General features: G+C 34.9%; 1 protein-coding gene and 1 pseudogene across 3 annotated transcripts in view; one reads left to right on the top strand and one right to left on the bottom strand.

Moving 5' to 3' along the window:
• Positions 1 to 20779, bottom strand: part of LOC115224757 (basement membrane-specific heparan sulfate proteoglycan core protein) — a 369665-nt gene that overhangs the window by 46412 nt on the left and 302474 nt on the right. For all 3 annotated transcript variants that reach the window (XM_029795652.2, XM_036513837.1, XM_029795655.2), the window contains 9 exons: positions 20056 to 20188; positions 19241 to 19368; positions 17477 to 17590; positions 15323 to 15502; positions 14842 to 14988; positions 14180 to 14398; positions 9388 to 9486; positions 1799 to 2023; positions 47 to 163 (listed from right to left, as the gene is read on the bottom strand). In XM_029795652.2, coding sequence (XP_029651512.1) covers positions 47 to 163; positions 1799 to 2023; positions 9388 to 9486; positions 14180 to 14398; positions 14842 to 14988; positions 15323 to 15502; positions 17477 to 17590; positions 19241 to 19368; positions 20056 to 20188 — 1362 coding nt within the window. The remainder of the gene's footprint in view (positions 1 to 46; positions 164 to 1798; positions 2024 to 9387; positions 9487 to 14179; positions 14399 to 14841; positions 14989 to 15322; positions 15503 to 17476; positions 17591 to 19240; positions 19369 to 20055; positions 20189 to 20779) is intronic.
• LOC115224921 lies at positions 5958 to 6077 on the top strand (annotated as a pseudogene).

Here is a 20779-nt window from a genome sequence, read left to right as displayed (position 1 = left end):
CTGTATTAATGCATGTTGTGTACAAAGTATAAAAAACAGCACTTACCTTTCACTGGTGCGCTATCACCTACTTGCAACATACCAACATTGTCCTCACGATGAAGTTTAACATTAACCCATTCCTTGGCCTTGATAGGCTCAGCACTTCTGATGATAGCAGGGCCTAGGGAGAGATGAAAAGAAAATAGAAACTTATTGATGTGTCACAGGAGGACAACTAAACAGTTGCCTTTTATATTTTACATGGTTCACTCATTTATCTGCAGCCATGCTGGAGCACTGCTTTGAAGAATTCTTACTCAAATGAATTGATCCTAGTACTTACTTTCTTCTTAAGCCTGGTACTTATTCTGTCAGTGTCTTTTACTGAACTGCTAAGTTATGGGGACACAAACACACCAACACTGGTTGTCACATGGTGGTGGGTGACAACCACAGGCACAAAGACACACATACACATATATATCTATATATGACAGGCTTCTTTCAGTCTCCATCTACCAAATCCACTCACAAGGCTTCAGTTAGCCTGTGATTATAGAAGATACTTGTCCAAGATGTCATGCAGTGGGACTGAAACTGGAACCATGTGGCCAGGAAGCTAGCTTCTTACCACGGGGCCACATCTATCAGTAGCAAAATGATGTAGCCTGTCAGTGTGTCACAGAAGTTGGAGATGATCAAAATAGGACGGACCCAGTAGATGGCAAAATGAAGAGATATCTGGAACTCAGTGTTTATTTTAATGGAAATAATGTTGTTTTCTAACATGAGTACAATGTTTCACTATTGACCTTACTTTTTTACTGACACAAATATAACTGACATCAGTTGGATGAAAGGCAAAGTGAAATTGGACAGGTTCTGAAATCAGAATGCATATTTATTTGCTATACAGCAAGCCTATTCAACTCATGCCAGAATGAGGGATTCTGGGCATATGATGATGATGATAAATTTAAAAATACATAGATGAAGTACAATGGTTGTGAAGTTAAGGATTCTGGATTATTAACTGTGTGAAGTAAAATTCAGAATTCATGAAAATCAGTGGGGATTGACATTGGCAGTAATTCATCCACAAGAGAGTTTAGTATGTTCGGTTGTCATGAGAAACAAAGAAAGTAACATTTTGGAGCCTTGCTCTTCATCTGAAGTGAAATGGTGATTGTGGCTTAAGATGTGAATAAATAGACTAAAGCAATTTCCCTTTTCTTTTTCTCACTTCTTTACAAAGGTAAATTCTTTCCACACAACAACTGAACTCATCAAATTCTTCTACAGACTATGCTACTGATAAAATGGTCACAAGTTCAAATCTTACTTTAGACATTGTGCCTTGAATCTGATGAGTAAAGATCATTGATAATTTTACTCCATTCTGTACAAGCATTTCCTCCAACAAAACACTGTACTAATTACCCATGTAAGCCTGGAAAATGGCTATAACAACATTAAATGGAAAAAGTGATTGTTTATACCCTTTTCCAGTTTGTACAGATTTTGCACATTCAATACTCCTGACTTTCATAAGTATCATACACATATATCTTTGTCTGTTTTTTTTTTCAGGAACAAAGAAGCCATTTGTTGCCAACAGAATAAATTGTGCCTCAAGCTTCTTTAAAATTCCTCTTATTTTATTTTATTATATTTTCATATCAATGAAAGATTTACAAAAAGTTCTTTAAAATTTTGTAAGAAACAAATTTTGTTTTTACCACAAATTTAAACAGACAAAAAACAAAAAAAAAAACACTGAAGTCAAACAAAGGAATTTAATGGAACAGATACTGACCTGATCCAACATCAAATCGGAATTCCAGATAGCCATGATCTTTAAGAAGCAAGGCAACAAAATCTCCATTTCCATTCTGTTGCTGACCTTCATAGAGAATGATACCATCATCCAGAGTATGGGGTTTAATTAGGATGTCGATATTTAAAACCTTGTGGCCATCATTGATAGGTGGGTAGGAAATGTAGGAGGTCTTGTTGAAGAATGGGTCTTTCACTGTTACTCCTGAGGTTGATGTATATTCAGGTGACAGAAACAGGGGTCAAGAAAAAAACAAATGAAAAATGTTGAAAGGGTGAAGGTGAAATGAAGAACAGAAAATGTATTTAGTAATTTTATTGAGAATTGATAGTTTGTATTTGTATAAAGAAAATAAAAGTACTGAAGGCATTAATTTCCTTGAGGGGTTGAAGTATGTACACTTACCATATACATCTGTGAATTGAGTATGTTAGTAATTAATATCCTTTGATTATGAATAAAGTTAATTTCTGTGTAGGAAGAAATATAATTAGCTGAATGAATGTTAATGGTTTTGTAGGAGCACTATCAAAGAATCTACTTTCATGTAGTATAAATATATCTAAGTCAAGCCATTGCTGTTTAGTTTCAGGTCAATTGATATGACCAGTAGATCAAAGACATTCCAACTGTGACCATCCAAATTAGTCTTTTTTGAAAGTGTTGCTTGCATTAGGTAAATCAGTGGGGCTCAGCCAGGGTCCACATCACCCTTTGGTGTCCATAGAAGGTTCTGTTGTTAAAATTTGTGCAATAAACTGGTTATACTTTTACAATGTACAAAATATTTTAACACCTTTTTAATACAATATTTAATTATAAAAATATGAGGGGTTTTTTTTAACATTGAATGTTTATTAGGGTACAGTAGAGTAAAGAAGGCAAAAAGTAGCTGACAACCACTGAAATTCACAAATTTTATATTGGTGATTAATACTGTTATTGGTTACAAGTTTTTCAATGGGTCATTCACTGGGTCTACAGTATTTAGGATGGCTAGAATGACAAGGATTGTCTGTACAATTACCACACAAAATATTTTTTGACCAAAAACACCATTTTACAGTTTTCTTTCAATGTTTAAATTTTTGGTGGTACTCATCAGATATAGGTGTGTGTGGACATATATATATATATATATATATATATATATATCCACACATACACAGAAACATGGATGCATTATGTTTTACATGGCATCTTTTTTTTCTGCTTTCTTCTTAAAAAAGTACATATATCCTTCCTTCAAGAAATGATGGAAGGTAAGGAACAAATCAAACATGAAAAAGGAAAAAAAAAATTTAGCAAAACTGGCAAACAACCATTGGAGGTAAAATGCAACAGGAAAGTCTGAAATTAGAGAGAGAAGAGGGAGAGAGAGAGGAAAAGAGAGAGAGAGAGAGAGAGAGCTGTAATAAAAGGTGTTGTATAGAGTTACTCAGTGCAAGTGTTAGTGGCTGCAAGTGGAGGTTATATCATCTCACGCAGTTTTGGATGAAGCAAGATAAGAGACTGACAGCAGAACAAGTTGCATATTGTTTTTTAATGAATATACCTAGGTGTGTAGGTGCATTTCAATCTCTCTCTGTCTCTCTCTTTCTGTCACACACACACACACACACACACACACATACAAATGCATTCACTACTCTGCATGGCTGTGTATAGTTTTTCCCTTCACACAATTACAAAACACTAAACTCATGTCAAAACATATATAGAATTATACATCTAAGCTTTATTTGAAAGTGTTTTGTGCATATATATCTGTATGTAGGTATATATATATATATATAAATAAATAAAAATACACACACACACTTACATATGTAAATGTGTGTGTGTGTTGTAGTTTGCTTGAAATATGACAAAATAAAAAAAAGAAAGAAAGACATAAATGTAGTAGGAGAATGATTAAACATAAATTAGAACAAAGATTAAATTTTTACCTGAAAAATTTCAATAATCTGTTATTTTGGGGTGAGAATACCTCGTTTCATTAAAGAAGAGCAGGAGAATACATTTGGTTTCATTTGCACTTTCAAGTCTATATGAGATGGTCTAATATTGAATAAAGCTTATTTGGCTCATTCAAACATTCTCCATGGATTTGCAATGTAACGTCTCAAAATAACTCTCAAACATCTCACTTTCTTCACAGTTCGGCAACATGTGATCTTAACATTTGATACAAACCTGAAAGTGCAAGAAGCCCAGCTGCATTCTCCTGCTTTCCTCACTCAATGAAAAAGAATATTTTCACCTGAAATACTGGATTATTAAATGTTTTAAGGTTTAATCGTAATTGTTATTTATAATTAATCTTTCCCAACTGCATTGCTGTTGCTTTCTAAAACAATGTGTTTGATATATATGTATAGAAATACATACATAAATATATATATATATATATACATATATACACACACACATACATATACACACATATACACACACACATACATACACACACATATACATACACACACACACACACATATATATATCACGTGATCACGTGACCAACCAGACCATCAGATGTTGTTACACATCGCTGGTCACAATGCGTTCGCATTGTTTTAGCCTTCAAGTGACGCCACCCCGCTGGCTAAGCGAGCAGGCCAATATATATATTTCTATACATATCAGTAAAAAAAAAAATATTTTATAATAAAGCCAAAAAGGACAGAAAAGGCTGGTGGAAGCTAACTTCATGCAGCTTATAGCTCAAATATCACTGTAATAGAAGGCTGTGTTATAAAGGTTAAAGAAGTGGCAATGGTATATGATGGTAATGATGAATGAGGTGATGGTGAAATGAATGAAAGATTATCTAACGGTTATACATTATGAATATATATGTTTATATAAAGTGAATGATAATGTCCGTCTGTGTAGTTTATGGGCTGAGCTTTTGAAGTTGTATCTTTAAACATTTTCATAACCTTCTGTCTGATTCCGGTTTATATTTTATAAAACAAAAAAAAAAAATTGTAATTTTAAAGTTTTCACACATACCTGTAAACCTTTTATCATAAATTTGCAAATGAACCTTTATGTTCCAAACTCTGCTTTAGTAACTAAAAAGTCAGCTACATTTTTCAAAACTTTTCCAAATCATTAGTTATTTTCAAAATTATTTGAAACATGTAAACACCATATTTCATAAGAAATAGGGACACAAAATGGTTAACTGATAATGCACCTGTATAGTTACATTATAATTTCTTCTATTTTTCTCAGACAATTTTAAAAAAAAAATGTTTGGTACTGACTTCAAATCAAGATCTATATGTAAATAGGCATGGCAGCTGAAACTACCTCAAGATGGCTATGGTTGATAAAAAGACTGCATGTAGAACCCTTTCATAGGTGAAAACTAGCTCAGTCATTGCTACCTCACTCAGGTGAACCATCACACTAAGGGGCAAAATGCTTGTGACCCTGAAATACCTGTTGGTGATATGGTAGGTTTCCAGCATTGCAATGGATTTAAAAGAGGTTGCAAAACCTCTGAGTAGCTCCTGTAATTTCTGTATGGGGCAAAGCATCTCTGATGTTTATTTCACTTATTTCATCAAAGACATTAATTACATTGAGCACTTCCCCCTTTAGCACAACATCACAATATTTTTGTGAAGGTACAGTCTATTATACTGACTTCACCCAAAGCATTTATTTCTTTCGTATTGCAATTCACAAACAATAACATCATCATTGGTTACAGGTTTCCAACTAACCAATCGATGCATTTCTGATGGAAAGGGTGATAAGTGCCTGTAACTTAGTTTACTGGTTTTTGTTGTTGGTACTTATATCTCTCATCAATACACATCAATGAAAGATGTACATACTTATCCAAACAGATACTGGCTTCTATGGAGTTTCTGTCTACCAAGTTCCACTCAAAAATTAATGGTCAACACTTCTCTCTCTCTACTTATATATTATTGCAGAAAGGTAAAATGCAAAACTGACCTCAGCAGGATTTGATATTTACAAAAACACATGACATAAATAAGAAAGATTTTGTTAAATACAAGACTATATCATTGTTCCCTGCATATATTTCACTGTTGTCGTATCATTTAGAACATCGTCATTTTATAAGATTTTGCTGCCAAATTTTAAAATTAACATAAACGGCCATATTACATTTTAAAGCATCGGTTCTTGTCTGATCACCGAAGTTAAACAACATCGAGCCTAGTTAGTACTTAGATGGGTGACTGCTTGGGAAACCTAGGTGCTGTAAGCATTCCATTCAGCGGTGGTGCCCCAGCATGGCCGCAGCCTTCAGGCTGAAACATTTTTAAGGATTTAAGGATTTATAAACATTTATTTACACGAAAGAAAATTACTGGAGAACTTTCATCTAATTCTTCCAAGTCTTTCTGTTTAAACTGTATTGAAACTATTTGTGGGGATTTTTTTTATGAGGGCAACTAGTTGCACACCTCAAGGTTTAATAGAACCTGCTGAAGCAAGCCGGCAAACTCACAGTATTACCACGGGCAATGGTGAGGCTAAGGTATTGGGAAAGCCAAGCACCCCGACAGGCATCACCTGACAACTCGGTGAGGCAAGCTGCCAACATTGACAAGAACTTCCCAGTTAGTGGCCCAGTTCCTTTGAACGTCTCAAACTCCACAGGTTGGAAGAGATAGTTCACTGTCAGGTTCCGATACTTCAGGGTTTTCATCCATTCGGCTATGGAAGCAGTGACCCTCCCATTAACTGCAGCATCCAGGAAGTGGGAGGGAGCAAAGGAGTTGCAGACTGTAACGTCTCAAATGAGGCACATACCTCTAACCCTGTTTGGAAACTCTGCACTGAATGTTCTAAGTACAGTAGGATGGCTAACCACAATGAACCTTCAGGGGATTCACTCTATTACATTATATTACACAGATCAAATATTTATCATAATTTCTCCTATATTTGCTCTGTATATCACTACTAGCCATACTAATAAATCCAGAAATAACAATACCACTAAACTGGACACAGACTGGATGATGATGATGATTTACATGGAGCTCTAAAGTTAACAGTAGCAGTCATACATCTGATTGTACACACAAGGTACATGCACACACACATGTAGGTGCAGCCATGATGTTTTCATCATTATTTAACGTCTGCTTGCCATGCTAGCATGGGTTGGACGATTTGAGAGGAGCTGGTCAGCTACCCAGCTTCCACCTGTCTATTTTGGCATGGTTTCTATGACCAGAAGCCCTTCCTAAAATCAACCGCTTCACTGAGTGTACAAAGTGCTTTTATATGGCACCAGCACAAGAACATTTTACATGACACTAAGGTGCGGCACTTGATATGTAATTAGAAAATTTGCTTCATAAGTTTGAACCCATTATATTGCAAACTGGACAAATGTCTTCTACTATATCCTTCAATATGTATGTGCACATGTATGTAGATACATATATACGTTTATATGTCTGTGTTTACACATGGGTATATACATAAAAACCAGTGTTATGTTATTTTATATATATATATCATCATCATCATCATTTAACGTCTGCTTTCCATGATGGAATGGGTTGGATGGTTTGACTGAAGGTTGGCGAGCCAGAAGGCTATACCAGGCACCAATCTGATCTGGCAATATTTTTACAGTTGGATGCCCTTCCTAATGCCAACCATTCTGAGAATGTAGTGGGTGCTTTTTATGTGCCACTGGCATGAGGGCCAGTCAGGTTATACTGGCATCGGCCATGCTCGAATGGTGCTTTTTATGTGCCACTGGTATGGGGGCTAGTCAGGCAGCACTGGCAACAATCATGCTTGAATGGTTCTTTTTACGTGCCACAACCATGGGTGCCAATCAGACAGTACTGTCATCGGCCACAACTTCACTTGCCTCAACAGGTTTTCGCAAGTGCAGTTTATTGCCCAATGATTGAAAGCTGCTCTTAAATGGGCTGGTTATGCTACACTGGCATAGACCTCAGTTATGGTCTCACTTGGCTTGCTGGGTCTTCTCAAGCACAGTATACCTCCAAAGGTCTCGGTCACTTGTCATCGTGAGGCCCATTGTTTGAAGCTCATGCTTCACCACCTCATCCCAGGTCTTCTTGGGTCTACCTCTTCCACAGGTTCCCTCTACTGCTAGGGCGTGACACTTTTTCACACAGCTGTCCTTATCCATATGCAACATATAACCATGCCAGCGCAGTCATCTCTCTTGCACACCACATCTGATGCTTCTTATGTCCAACTTTTCTCTCAGGACACTTACAATACATATATATGAGCTGAATTTAAGCTATTTGAAATATGTTTGTGACATATTTCAATTGCTAAAAGGCAAATACCCTTCAGTTACTGTGGAGAATAAATTTCTGTTATGGATCTTAAAAAAAAGATAAAAAGAAAAGTTTTAGAAATTAACTGAAAAGAGTTTATTCTCTTCTATGTTCTTAAATGCAACTGTTTTCCAAATAGTTCTATTGATCAAGGCTATATATCTCATCATATAAACAAGCTGTAAACAGTGGCATTTATTCATTTATCTTCAATTTATCTAAGATACAAAATACAGAGATGTTTGTGCACAATGAAAGACAAGTAATATTGAATCTGAGGAGAGATGAACGAACAGTGACAAAAGATGAAATTTGTAATGACTTGAGATGGGAAATGTGTTAATTTAAAGAAATATCACTGAATAATGCTGAACAGATGGATTGGATGAACAAGATGGAAAATGATAGAGAAAAGTTAATCAAACGAAGGCAAAGATTGCCCTGAAAATTAATAAGCAGTCATGAAATCAAACCAAGACAAAGCACTAGTTGAAGATTTAAAAGAGGTATAGAATCGAAGGGAGGTAATTGAAAACAAGCTGGGGTGAATTAAAGCTCTGGCATAAGAAAAAGTAAGACGAGAGAAGAGAAAAATATATAGTTCAAGAGGTAATAAGAAAGCTTGTGATAAGACCAGAATTAAAGCAAACAGGAAAAAGGTTTATATACATATATATTTAATATATTGAAAAAGTATATATGCATACATTTATAATATATTAAATGTATTTATATATACATTAAGAGTATATATATATATATATATATATATATATATATATATATATATATAATATATTGAAAAAGTATATATGCATACATTTATAATATATTAAATGTATTTATATATACATTAAGTATATATATATATATATATATATATATATATATATATATATATATATATATAATATATTGAGAAAGTATATATGCATACATTTATAATATATTAAATGTATTTATATATATATATATATATATATACATATATATATTTATTGATAGATAAATAAATAGACAGATAAAGAAAAGAAAGACTTTTTAAAAGAAATTAGTAGAATATGATGGATTGAACCATATCAATAGAAAGGAAGGAAATAAAAGCTGAAAGTCGTTAAAGTTAAAAAATATTAGAGAACTAAAAGAGGGTGGCTAAGATTTTGGCAGCGTGCAGAGTTGATGAATGACAAACTTTTTTTAAGTTTTTTTTTTTGTCTTTTACAGTCAAACACTCACCCTCTTGGCATCTCCTGCCGAGGTGTCCAATAGGACAAATACACCTGATTGTGGCCAAGCTGGGGATTTCTTGGCACCTTCCATGTGACCCACAAGCACCTGGTAAAACAGGTCAGTAATATTTATCAATAGTTTCAATAATTTTTATTGTTGTTGTTGTTGGAAGGGGTGGCAGTCAAGGATTACAAGCAAACGAAAAAGAAGAGATGATCAAATATATGTATCAGATATTGTTTTACATTCTGCACTCTTTCAGGTGACAACAAATATTAATAATATATATATATATATATATATATATATATATATATATATATATATATATTACACACACACACACGCTCTCTCTCTCTCTCTCTCTCAAACACTCACACGCATATATTTTACTGTATGAAAAAAAAAATATTGGTCCCTTACTAAAATACAAATTTTACTATTGTAACTTAACACAGATGGTAAAATGATTCACTAAAGTATACTGCCAAACTGTCAGTATTAATTACATTGTTTCTATGAAGGTGATGTGCAAATAGCAAAGTTAACCCTGGAGAGATCTGAACTCAGAGCATGTAAAGTAAAAACCCTTTCAGTCATGAATGACCATGGGATTGCACCAAAAAAGTTACCCTCTGAGGCACAAGTCTGAGCAAGGTTGCTTATGGAAGACCAGCAGTAATTCAAACATACCAGCCTCCCTTCTCCATGCCACTGGTGTTGTCCAAGGGAAAGGCAAAAGCTGATACAGCTTGGCACCAGTAATGTCAGAACACATTTCTACAGCTGAGTGAATTGGAGCAACATGAAATTAAGTGTCTTGCTTAAGGAAACAACACACAGCCTAGGCTGGGGATGGAACCCACAATTTCATGATTATAAACTCAATGCTCTAATCACTGAGCCATGTGTTACTACAAAACTCAGACCCCTCTCTGCTAACACATTGTCCTGTAATTTTGAACAAAGGAGAATTTAGTGTGTGTGTGTGTTATTTTGTCATGTAAGAATATTGAAAAAGAGTTTAATGTGCACTTAGGTAGTTTATTTAAGTTTTCTTACATCCACTGTTTATGCTGGTCTCCAGCTTCTTCACTTGCGGTGGAAGTCTGCTGAAGAACATGGTGTCCAAATACCTGAACACCAATGACAACTCATGGTGTGGATATAACAACAATTAAACACACATAAATATGAGTGTGTGTATACATACATTAAACTCTTGAGAGTTCATTCATGTTTCAACAAAAAATATATGTGAATAAAAACTCAAATGATGTGTAAAGGAGATCAAATGTGATTAGCCAGTATGACTCCAATGAACAATCTGCAACAAGATATAAGGTTTTGTGTAACAACTCCACTTAGTTTACAAAATGATGAATCTACATGCATTACATACATACATACACTTACGTATGTTCATGTTCACTCATATGCATGCACACATGCAGACAGACAAACACACTGACAGACACACATGTATGCACACAGCTGGCAGCATTTTGCATTGAAAAATATAAATTTTGGTTGGACATTTTTTGAAATGACCAAATACACCACTGGCCATTCTTCTGAATCACAGAAGTTAAGCTATAGAGCCTCGTCATGATGCTGTAAGGAGGAAAGGATCAACAAAATTAATAGTTTAAAAAATATCTAAAAACAACTCTAGCAACTTGCATAATAAATAATTTCTGGTTATGTCACTGCCACTAATAATATAGGGGATAGAATTATTACTTATAGGAAAAAAAAAATATAGGAACAGAACCAAGATATAAGATAATGTCAGCAATGTAACTGACATAAAACAAATGTAAAAAAATCTCTTTCCAAAGAATTTTCAGAGAAATTTTGCAAAATAATAAGAAATCAACCAAAGATTCCAATTGCATTATATATGGGTTATATAAAATAAAGTATTATGTGCATATATATATATATATATATATATATATATATATATATATATATATATATATATATATGCAGAAGACACCGATGATCCACTCGATTGCTACTTAGAGGTTTTCACTACGTGTGATCATTCAGAGGAGAAAAGAAAATGAATGAGAGGAACTTGATGTGGGCTAATAAGAAACACTGGTTTGATCAATTTTCATTGGTCCATAGCAATTTAGTGAAGGGCTGCCATATGCTGTAATGAAAGTCTCTTGTACTAAGAGACAATTACTTGAGTCTTCTGCTTGTGGTAGGGGGAAAATTAGGACTATGAAGAGGTAATAAATAGGATAATTTCAAATTTCTTCTCTCACAAGGATATTTCCAACTGTGCACATCACACTATAATGGTGCGACTATCAAGATGTGATTTTAACAGGAAAATAGAACAACAGAAACGTTTCCCACAAAACAGTAGAACCACGAAGAGAAACAATTTGATGCAACCCATATATCTTGGACATTGACAAGAGTGTTGAGCCATTGTTAAGTAACCATGTCTCAGCTATACATAAATTTCATAAGCTCTTCAACAGGAACAATGTGAAGGTTAATTATAAACACCTGGATATCTCCAAAAAACTCACATCATAATTCAAGTCACCTTCCACCTAACTGCCAGAATGCAATTTCAGAACCATTGAGAATTGCTTACCTAATAGATCTTGCCTCCCTAAGGGGTCAATAAACAGAGCACATATAACACCTGCTGATAGAATTGACAGGAATTAAACAGGACTTATAGAAAACATCCTTAAGATATGTCATGTGACAAGCATATAAATTCCTTTTAGTTCAGAGATAGAATTAATTCAACTTCTCTGATCTGTTATGTTTGGAAATTAAAGAACAATAGAATTAAAAGCATTGCTAAAACCTGGAACATTCACACTGTTCCAGAAGATATTCAAATGTAATAATATAGCAAAAAAAAATGCTTATTAAATCTATTCAAAAAGTGAATAGCAACAAGGGCATAAACTTTGCTGGGTAAAGTCAATTGGCTTAACCGGTGAGAAACTGGTAATTATTTTATCAACCACAGAAGATTGAAAAGTAAATTTGATCCTTAGTGGGATTTGAACTTAGAACATAAAGTGATGTAACAAGCCATTTTGTCTGATGCTCAACTGATTCTTTTGTATATTGGTATTGTCTAAATAATATCAGGAACAACAACAATAAAATAATATGATTAATAACAATGCTTTTCAAACTTTGGCAGAGGGCCATAAATTCTTTGTGATAATAACTGCTTTAATCAAGCCCAGTACATGACTGGTATTTATTTTATTTGCTCAAGCAAAATGAAAGGCAAAGATGACTTTGGCAGGATTTGAAATTCGAACATAAAAATTCATGGTTGAGGATATTTACCAAGGCACTCTACCATTTCTATTAAACTATCACCTAAATTTGTAAGATGAGAAGGGACATATATACTCAACTGGTGTGATCCTAGTACAACTGATAGTTGATTTATATAGAAAAAAAGAAACCTGCGAGTAAGAGCAACGACAACTTTCTCGGTAGTACACTGGTTGGCGGAGTGGCAACAGCCATGGCCAGTGAGCTACCAAAGCATGTGTGAGAATATATGGCGGTGTGATCCTAGTACAACTGATAGTTGATTTATTGGTCACTGGAGATATAAAAACCATTGCTGACCCTAGGAAGATTCAAATTACAAAAACACAGAGACAAAGCTAAATGCTAAAAGATAAGTTACTTTGGTATCCTCAATCATTTGAGATTAACACATCAATATCCTTGTTCTGATTTTCTGTACACATGATTATAACATGCTGATGATGGCTGACCAGGGTAATTTTAGCAGGAGAAGTCTGTCAGGTTTTGCTACTAAGTATTATAAGTATCCAACTGAAACAGAAGTATAAAAAGAAAAACAGAAACTGGCTCACTGCCAGAACTTTTATCATATGATAATAGATATGTAGCTTGAGTCCTGTCAGAGGTCTTTATCTTAGATTTCTGTTACAATTGCATTGCCATCAAAAAGGTTTAATATTCTTATAGTACCATTCCCTCCCATCTAGAGAGTTATATATCAATGTCTTTATATTTTATTATAATTTAATTCCCATCTAAGATGTTTTATATTGATTTAATCTAATATAATTCTATTAGTAACCTGAGTACTTTAAGGCCTTAACTTTCATTCTCATCTGCAGGTTTTATATTAAGATGTTAGCTTTAATCTTGTATTATAATTCCGTTCACGTCTAGGATACTTTATAGGATTATTAAATTAACTTTAGTACTTCACAATACTTTATGTTATCAACTCTGAAAGGCTGAGGTGATCTTGGCAGGATTTGAACTCTAGACTCTAAACATTTGTATCACTACTACATTTTGTTGACACCTTGTTTCTTGTTTCTTCTGTTTCAAATTGATGTTTACAATATCCAGTATCAACTATATTAAAATGTATTAAATTATTTTTCATTTTTGGATTTGGTTTGCAAGATTCTTTATGTGAGTTTGTGCGTTGAAGCATATTCTGTTGTGTCTGGGGAGAGTCATTTTCTTTTTGTGCCTTATAAATTAACACACTCACCGGTAAAATTTCCACTTACTTCTTATTTTTATTTTCCTAAACTTTTCGTTGCATCTTGCAACCTTTTCAATATATATTAAAGCATATTAAATTAAATTAATATATACTAAATTATATTACAATATCCACTATTATTTATATTGAAATCTCAATAACTAATGTGTCATTTTCTCTTGTTTCTTTAACAACAGCAACAATAATAAATATTCTTTGTTTTTATCAAAAAGAAATGAAATAGTTGATATAATTTACCTGGGAAACAACGTTCTCCAACAGTCTCACATTGGTAACCTGCAAAGCCCTGTGGACAGAAGCAAGCGAAACCATATTCAGAATTCTTTGGAACACATGTTCCACCATTGAAACAAGGTGACGCAGAGCACACATCTGCTTGTCTGATGCCAACCACTTGAGTTGCATCACCTCCAAGGTTCAATTCTTGGCCTCCAATTACCACTTGACTCACTCCACCTATGGAATAAAAAAATTAAAATCTTAGAAATTTTGCCATCACATCTTCATCACCGTTACTTTCTCACCATCTTCCTCTTTTTCAGCCAATCATCGTCGTCGTTGCCACCATCGTCCTCTTCTTCCTCCTCAACATTATAGCCATTATTAGCATTTCATCTTCCGCTTCATCATTTTCATCAATATCTTCCACTCATCACTGTCATTATCATCATCATTATAGCATTATCGTCACTTTTTCCAAAGGAGGGAAGGAGAGGGACAGAGGGAATTTTATCAACCCAGAAAGGACAAAATGAAAAGCCAACTCTCGCAGATTCATTTCAGAATTAACTAAATACCACAAAGTCTTTTTTCCCCAACCCTTCCCATTTTCATCACTCTTCAGTTATTTTAAGAATACAGGAAAAACAAAATGTATAATGATAATATAATGAACTTACCAACAAATCCTCTGTCAAAACCAACTGACTGAGGAATAGTATTGAAGTCAGGTAAACCTCCAAGGTACAAAGGTTGGTTGAGGTCAAGTCCCTGGAATGGTCCTGGTGCAGTGCCAACAAAAGGTTGGCCATCAATGATAAGTTTACCTAGTGGAGAAAAATATAAAGAAAATCAGAATATATTGTAGAAGAAATATATCATGGACTCTCTTGTCATGGATGAGAGTTCTGCAATTTCTTTCTGAACAAAATGTACAGATATAATTTGTTTATAGTGACCAAATATATAGTAGATAGTAATCTGGTTCACTCATTTCACCATATGACCTGTGTTAATCAGAACCAATTTAGCTGGTTTACTGGAAATATATAGTTTCATTCATGCAACAAATATTGCCTAATCAATCATGCATGACTACATATTTGAAATTCTGAATAGCAAATTGGAAATATTAGATTTTATTAAGAATTTCCTGCTTACCTTCCTTACGGTCTCTCTTCAGACGTACAGTGTGCCATTTGTTAAGTTCAAGACTCTGGTTTCCTCGTATGATGGCTGGGCCAGAACCAACATTGAAACGGAATTCTGGATAGCGTCCACGCAGACCCAAGCACATGAAGTCTCCATTTTCAGTGGCTTGTCCTTCATACATGATCAATCCTGCCGAAATATGCAAAATAATAAAAATGAATCAATTTCACCATTACAACAACACCGATAAGAACAGCGGCAACACTGTCAATCCATCATTATTCCTTGTTAATGTGGTGAACACCATGTGCTAGGAAGTAAAATGATAAACGTCGCCCTTTTGAAGCCTAGCCAGGCTCATGGGCCTGGTTTCCCGGTTTCTGTGGTGTATGTTTTCCCCCCAGGTTGACAGGACGCCAGTCCATCGCAGCGTTACTCAAGAAACAGGAAGAGAGAGTGAGAGAAAGTTGGGGCGAAAGAGTACAACAGGGGTCGCCCCTCCTGCCAGAGCCTCATGGAGCTTTTAGATATTTTCACTCAATAAACACACACAACGCTCGGTCTGGGAATTGAAACCACGATTGGAGGATCGCGAGTCCACTGCCCTAACCACTGGGCCATTACACCTCTACACTAGGAAGTAAGCTTGTACTAAATTTCAAATGCAACCAAGTACTGATTCTTCACTGAATCACCATTCTTCCCATGTGCAGTTAATGCCATTGGTTAAGGTGTAAATAGTACAATGTCCTATTTTACATACCTAAATATTTGTAGTACATTCTGCCTGAGCAGAGCCACCTGGCATTGCCCAGGAATGAAATTTTTCCTTACATATTGGAAGAATAACAATAAAAATAATAATATAAACGAAAATACAAAATTTACCACTTTTATGAAAAGAGATAAATTCTACCACATATGTTGAAAGGAATTATGTAAGAGCTTCTGGGTAAACAGCATTCTTTGTTTTCTGGTTTGGAGCATAGACAAATAAGTCTTGCAAACTACCTACCCTGGAGCAACCAACAAAGTTGACCATGAGAAAATCAAGCCAGTAGATTTCAAAGACTGACCTTGAGCTGTATTAATAGACATTGCTAAGGAAAGTCACACTGGGAATTGTGTCTGTTTGAACTCAAAGGGCATGTCTGTTGATTTGATTGGAATTCTTGGAATGAAAACCTCTTCCCCAGAGGCACATTCAGTGATGATGGTAGTTTCTGTCACATTAGGTGATAATGTCTTCACAATCAACCTTGTCCCATTGCATAATTTAGGAGGACCTCAATTTCTTAGAAGCATTAATGGGACTCCTACCTTCAGAAAAAGCTTATGTGGAGGAATTCCAAGTAGCTCAAGAGAATTAATGAACTCTGTTTGGTAATGGACAGCTTGATTTTCATCAAGGACTGAATCAACTAATTTGTACTTATTTATGACTGTTGAAATCTTATTCATTAATTCATGGTTAATTCTTGCTTCTGTCCATTTTTTGGATTAAGAATTGCCCTTTCACACAACCATTTATGTGAATTATAATTATTTATATTAGATAAGGGAGGAGATTCAAGAGAATAATGATGAAGTTATGAAACTCAAGTGCTAGTGTATGTAATCATATTGCACAAATGCAACACAGTTCATATAAGGGGACTGATTAGCCAGGCTATATAGCAATCTGTAGAAGAGTAGATAACAAACAAATAATCCTTTTGTCCAGACAAAACCATTAATAAAAAGATAAAAAACATTTTTCTATATTGGATTACTGGTTATGTTGACCTTTAACACATTGTGTATGAGACATGATTTTCAAAGTAGATGGGAAACAAAAGACATCACCTTTATAGTGATATGTATTTACAAGTATCAGGTGATGACATAATAAGCATCTTTATGGTTTCTGTCAACCAGCTTTTACTTACAATATAAGGGTCAACTTGAGGTAATGGTTGAATACACTTGCCCAATGTGCCATGCAGTAGGATAGAACTTAGATCAATCTAGTTGTGCAACAAACTTTTTAAAAGCACAACCACAGTCGTAGGTCTACTAAGCTGATCAAAGCTGTACCTACCAAAAGAAACAACAGCAACAAAAATAATGGGGAGGTTTCCCCCCCCCCCTCCCAGCAGAAACAACAGCAAGACCAAAACTTACCGTCTGTAACTCTAGGACGGAAAGAAATAATGATGTCAAAGTCCAGATAGGCAGATCTCAATGGAGGATATTCAATATAGGATTGTGGTTCTTGGGGGAAATAGGGAACAAGGTCTGGAAAAAAAGAAACAGACAAAAATGTTAAAATTTTTCATATACAAATACATAAAACTTTTGAGAGGTAATATTTATCTCCACTTAAACGTGGATGTTCTATCAGAACAAACTATACTGTGCTAGTTATGTGAGAAACTCTCATATTGGCTTTCTGGTGCAAAATGTACTTATTTATATCGCTAGTGGGGAGATAAATCCCCATAATCACCAGTGCAGAGACTATCAGATCACGTGATTTCAACCTTTCTTGGTCTTGTCAATGATGAACAACTTACCAAATGGAATTTTCTTCTACTATTGACAAATGAATTGGGCATAATGATAGGTTTTGCTTGAGTGTTTTATTGAAATTATTAAAATTTTCATAGGTCTGAAGGAAAGGGCAGGGTTTAATGGTCCTTGCACTGCATGTCCTATTAATTATGGGATTTGTGTAGCATTGTTTGATCCATATGCCTTTTAAGCTGGAGTTTGGAGGTTGCCAAACAGTAAAGCAGTAATAATAATAATTTCCAAGATGAGTGGAAAAGGTTATGAGTGTCTACACCACAGTGAAAAGTATTAACAAAATAAAAAATCTCAAGCAGGATATGAAATTGTTGCTACAAAATGGTATCTGGCACATATTTAAGTAATAAGATTCCCAATATTAGTGGCACAAGGCTACAAACATTAGTAGTAGAGGGAATATAGCCAAAGCTAAATGAATCAGGGAGGGCTCCTCTATGTTGTACATCAAACTGTTAGAAATAGCAGTCAAATCTACCTCAACTCACACCTTACCATCTTAAAAAAAGAGGAAAGGGGAGAGGAGGATATATTGGATAATATAATCCTAGATGTCAGCCAAAAAAAAATAAAAACGGCATGGTCATGGATGGATTGATTTTGATCGTAAGTCTGCTTCAACAGAGTTGACCTTAGCTAAACAACAATAGTAGCAACAATGGAAAGAATGAGCCTTCATGGAATCTACAATAGTAAAAATCTTCATTGAATCACACCCTACCATCTCTAAAAATGGAAGGACATATCAGGTAATCCAAAAAGATGCCATGGTCATGTTTAGAGTCATTGATAAAATGTCTGCTCCATCAGCATTGACCTAGGGCTAAATAACAAAATCAACAATGGAAAGAAGTGTCGCAATCACTTAAAGTGGAGGAAAGTTGTGGAAGAAGGAGATCCAGAAAGACATGGGACGAAGTACTGAAGGCTGATCTCAAAATGCTGAACTTTACAAAGGAGATGACAGAGGACTGGAATGGGTGGGGCATTGCTGTACTAAAGAAGACTCACCCTTCACAACAGAATGGAAACCCTAAAACGAAAGTGTTACGTAAAAAGCACTGGTGCCATGTGAAAAGCACCCAGTGCATTCTGTGGAGTGGTTGGCATTAGGAAGGGTATCCAGTCATAGAAAGCAAGCCAAAACAGACTACGGAACCTGGTGCTACCACTGGCCTTGCCAGTTGCTGTCAATCTGTTCAACCCATACCAGCATGGAAAACAGACATTAAAATGTTGTTGTTGGTGGTGGTGGTGATGATGATGATGATGATGGGGATGATGATGGTGATGATGATATGATGATGATGGTGATGGTGGTGGTGATGATGAAAGGAAAAAAATTCTGTTTGATCTTACCAGAAACTGAAAGAGTCACAGGGTGCCGTGCAGTTTCATATCTATTTGTGGCTGAGCAATAGTATGTTCCGGCATCTTCTCTCTCTACCTTGGGAATGTAGAGGTTTCCGTCGACAATGCTATGTTCACTGTTACAGAAAGACACAACAGTTAACGAAATAATAATATCAATGGAGACATCATGGCAAAGTGAATAGTGAATAAGGCATTGAATTACTGTGAGTTCACAGGTTCTAGGTTCAGTCTTCTGCTACAAGAATTACACTTAAATAGCACAGAGGAAATAAACCCAATATTTGAATATATAAATAAATCTGGATAACTCGAATAAGTTTGTATGTTGTAGAGTGACACATGTTCCAAACTTTAGAGCAAAAGTTCTTTTTCCTACATAAAAAAAAATGAAACAAACTTTATGATGCATTTTGTGAACAATCATGCATTTGAAGGAATTTATTTCATTGGTGCTTTTACTGCTAATTACTACTGTGCATCTTCTATATTACAAATCTTTCTTTTCTGCCATCCTGCCTGTGAACTGGCTGCATCTCTTCTGTACCTGTGGTTTACCTTAGATACATAATATAGGTCTACTCATACATTTTCTCTACACTCAACATCACCACTTAGCAGTTGGCAGTAGTGCTTTTTTTCCCTTCTCTTTACTCGCTAAGACTTTTTGCTAGGTTTAATAGTAGACATTTTAATTTAAGGTTCTGATTCCAAATTTGAAACTTTTCCTTTAATTCTTCAACTGATTTGGCATACAGAAACTAATTAACTAATGAAGGGAATCGTTACATTAAATCCCTTACCTTGGCAAATCTCCGTTCTCTTTGGTCCAAGTAATATACGGTTGTGGATTTCCTTCAGCGTTGCATCCCAGGGTAGTGGGAGTTCCCAGAGGGGCAGAATTACGGCTTGTATCAACATCAATAACAGGTTGAGCTGAAGAATTTCAAAATAAACTATAGTTAACAACAGAACAGAAATACTGAAAACAGGAGTATTGAAGTTAAGACTTTCAGCTGAAGATGGTCTACAAGATATTAAATTTATTTTAAACAGTACTGAATTAATTTTCTAAAATATTAAATCTATTATCTGTATGGCAATATAAACTTTTAAAAGATTTTAGGTTTGAAAAAAATTCAGGCATCAATCCCCACCACCCACATTTAGAAAAGAGACTGTCTTTAACAACCAGAGGAATATAGTTTCAAATATAGCTGAAATATCCTCTATTCTTCAATCAAGAACCAACGCACTGGTCTTTGTAAGGAGTCATTTACATATCGTAGATGACTTCTAGAAGACTTTCAGAGAAGAAGAGTATATAAAAGTGTGTGTGTGCACATGTTGGGTTGGTGGGGACTGAAACTTTAATAAATTTCACAATGCTCCTGCCTTTTGCAGCAGTGAGCAGTACTTAACCAAGAGTGTCTGGTTTACAACAAGGTAGCCAAGTAAATAAAACTGAAGTCTCTTGGCTGTGAACACAGCATAGTGTTGACTAACCCTAAGTGCACTGATTAAATT

This window comes from Octopus sinensis, linkage group LG26, assembly GCF_006345805.1.
Source record: "Octopus sinensis linkage group LG26, ASM634580v1, whole genome shotgun sequence".
In the NCBI taxonomy this organism is placed as follows: Eukaryota; Metazoa; Mollusca; class Cephalopoda; order Octopoda; family Octopodidae; genus Octopus; species Octopus sinensis.
This window is presented reverse-complemented; position numbering and strand designations above follow the sequence as displayed.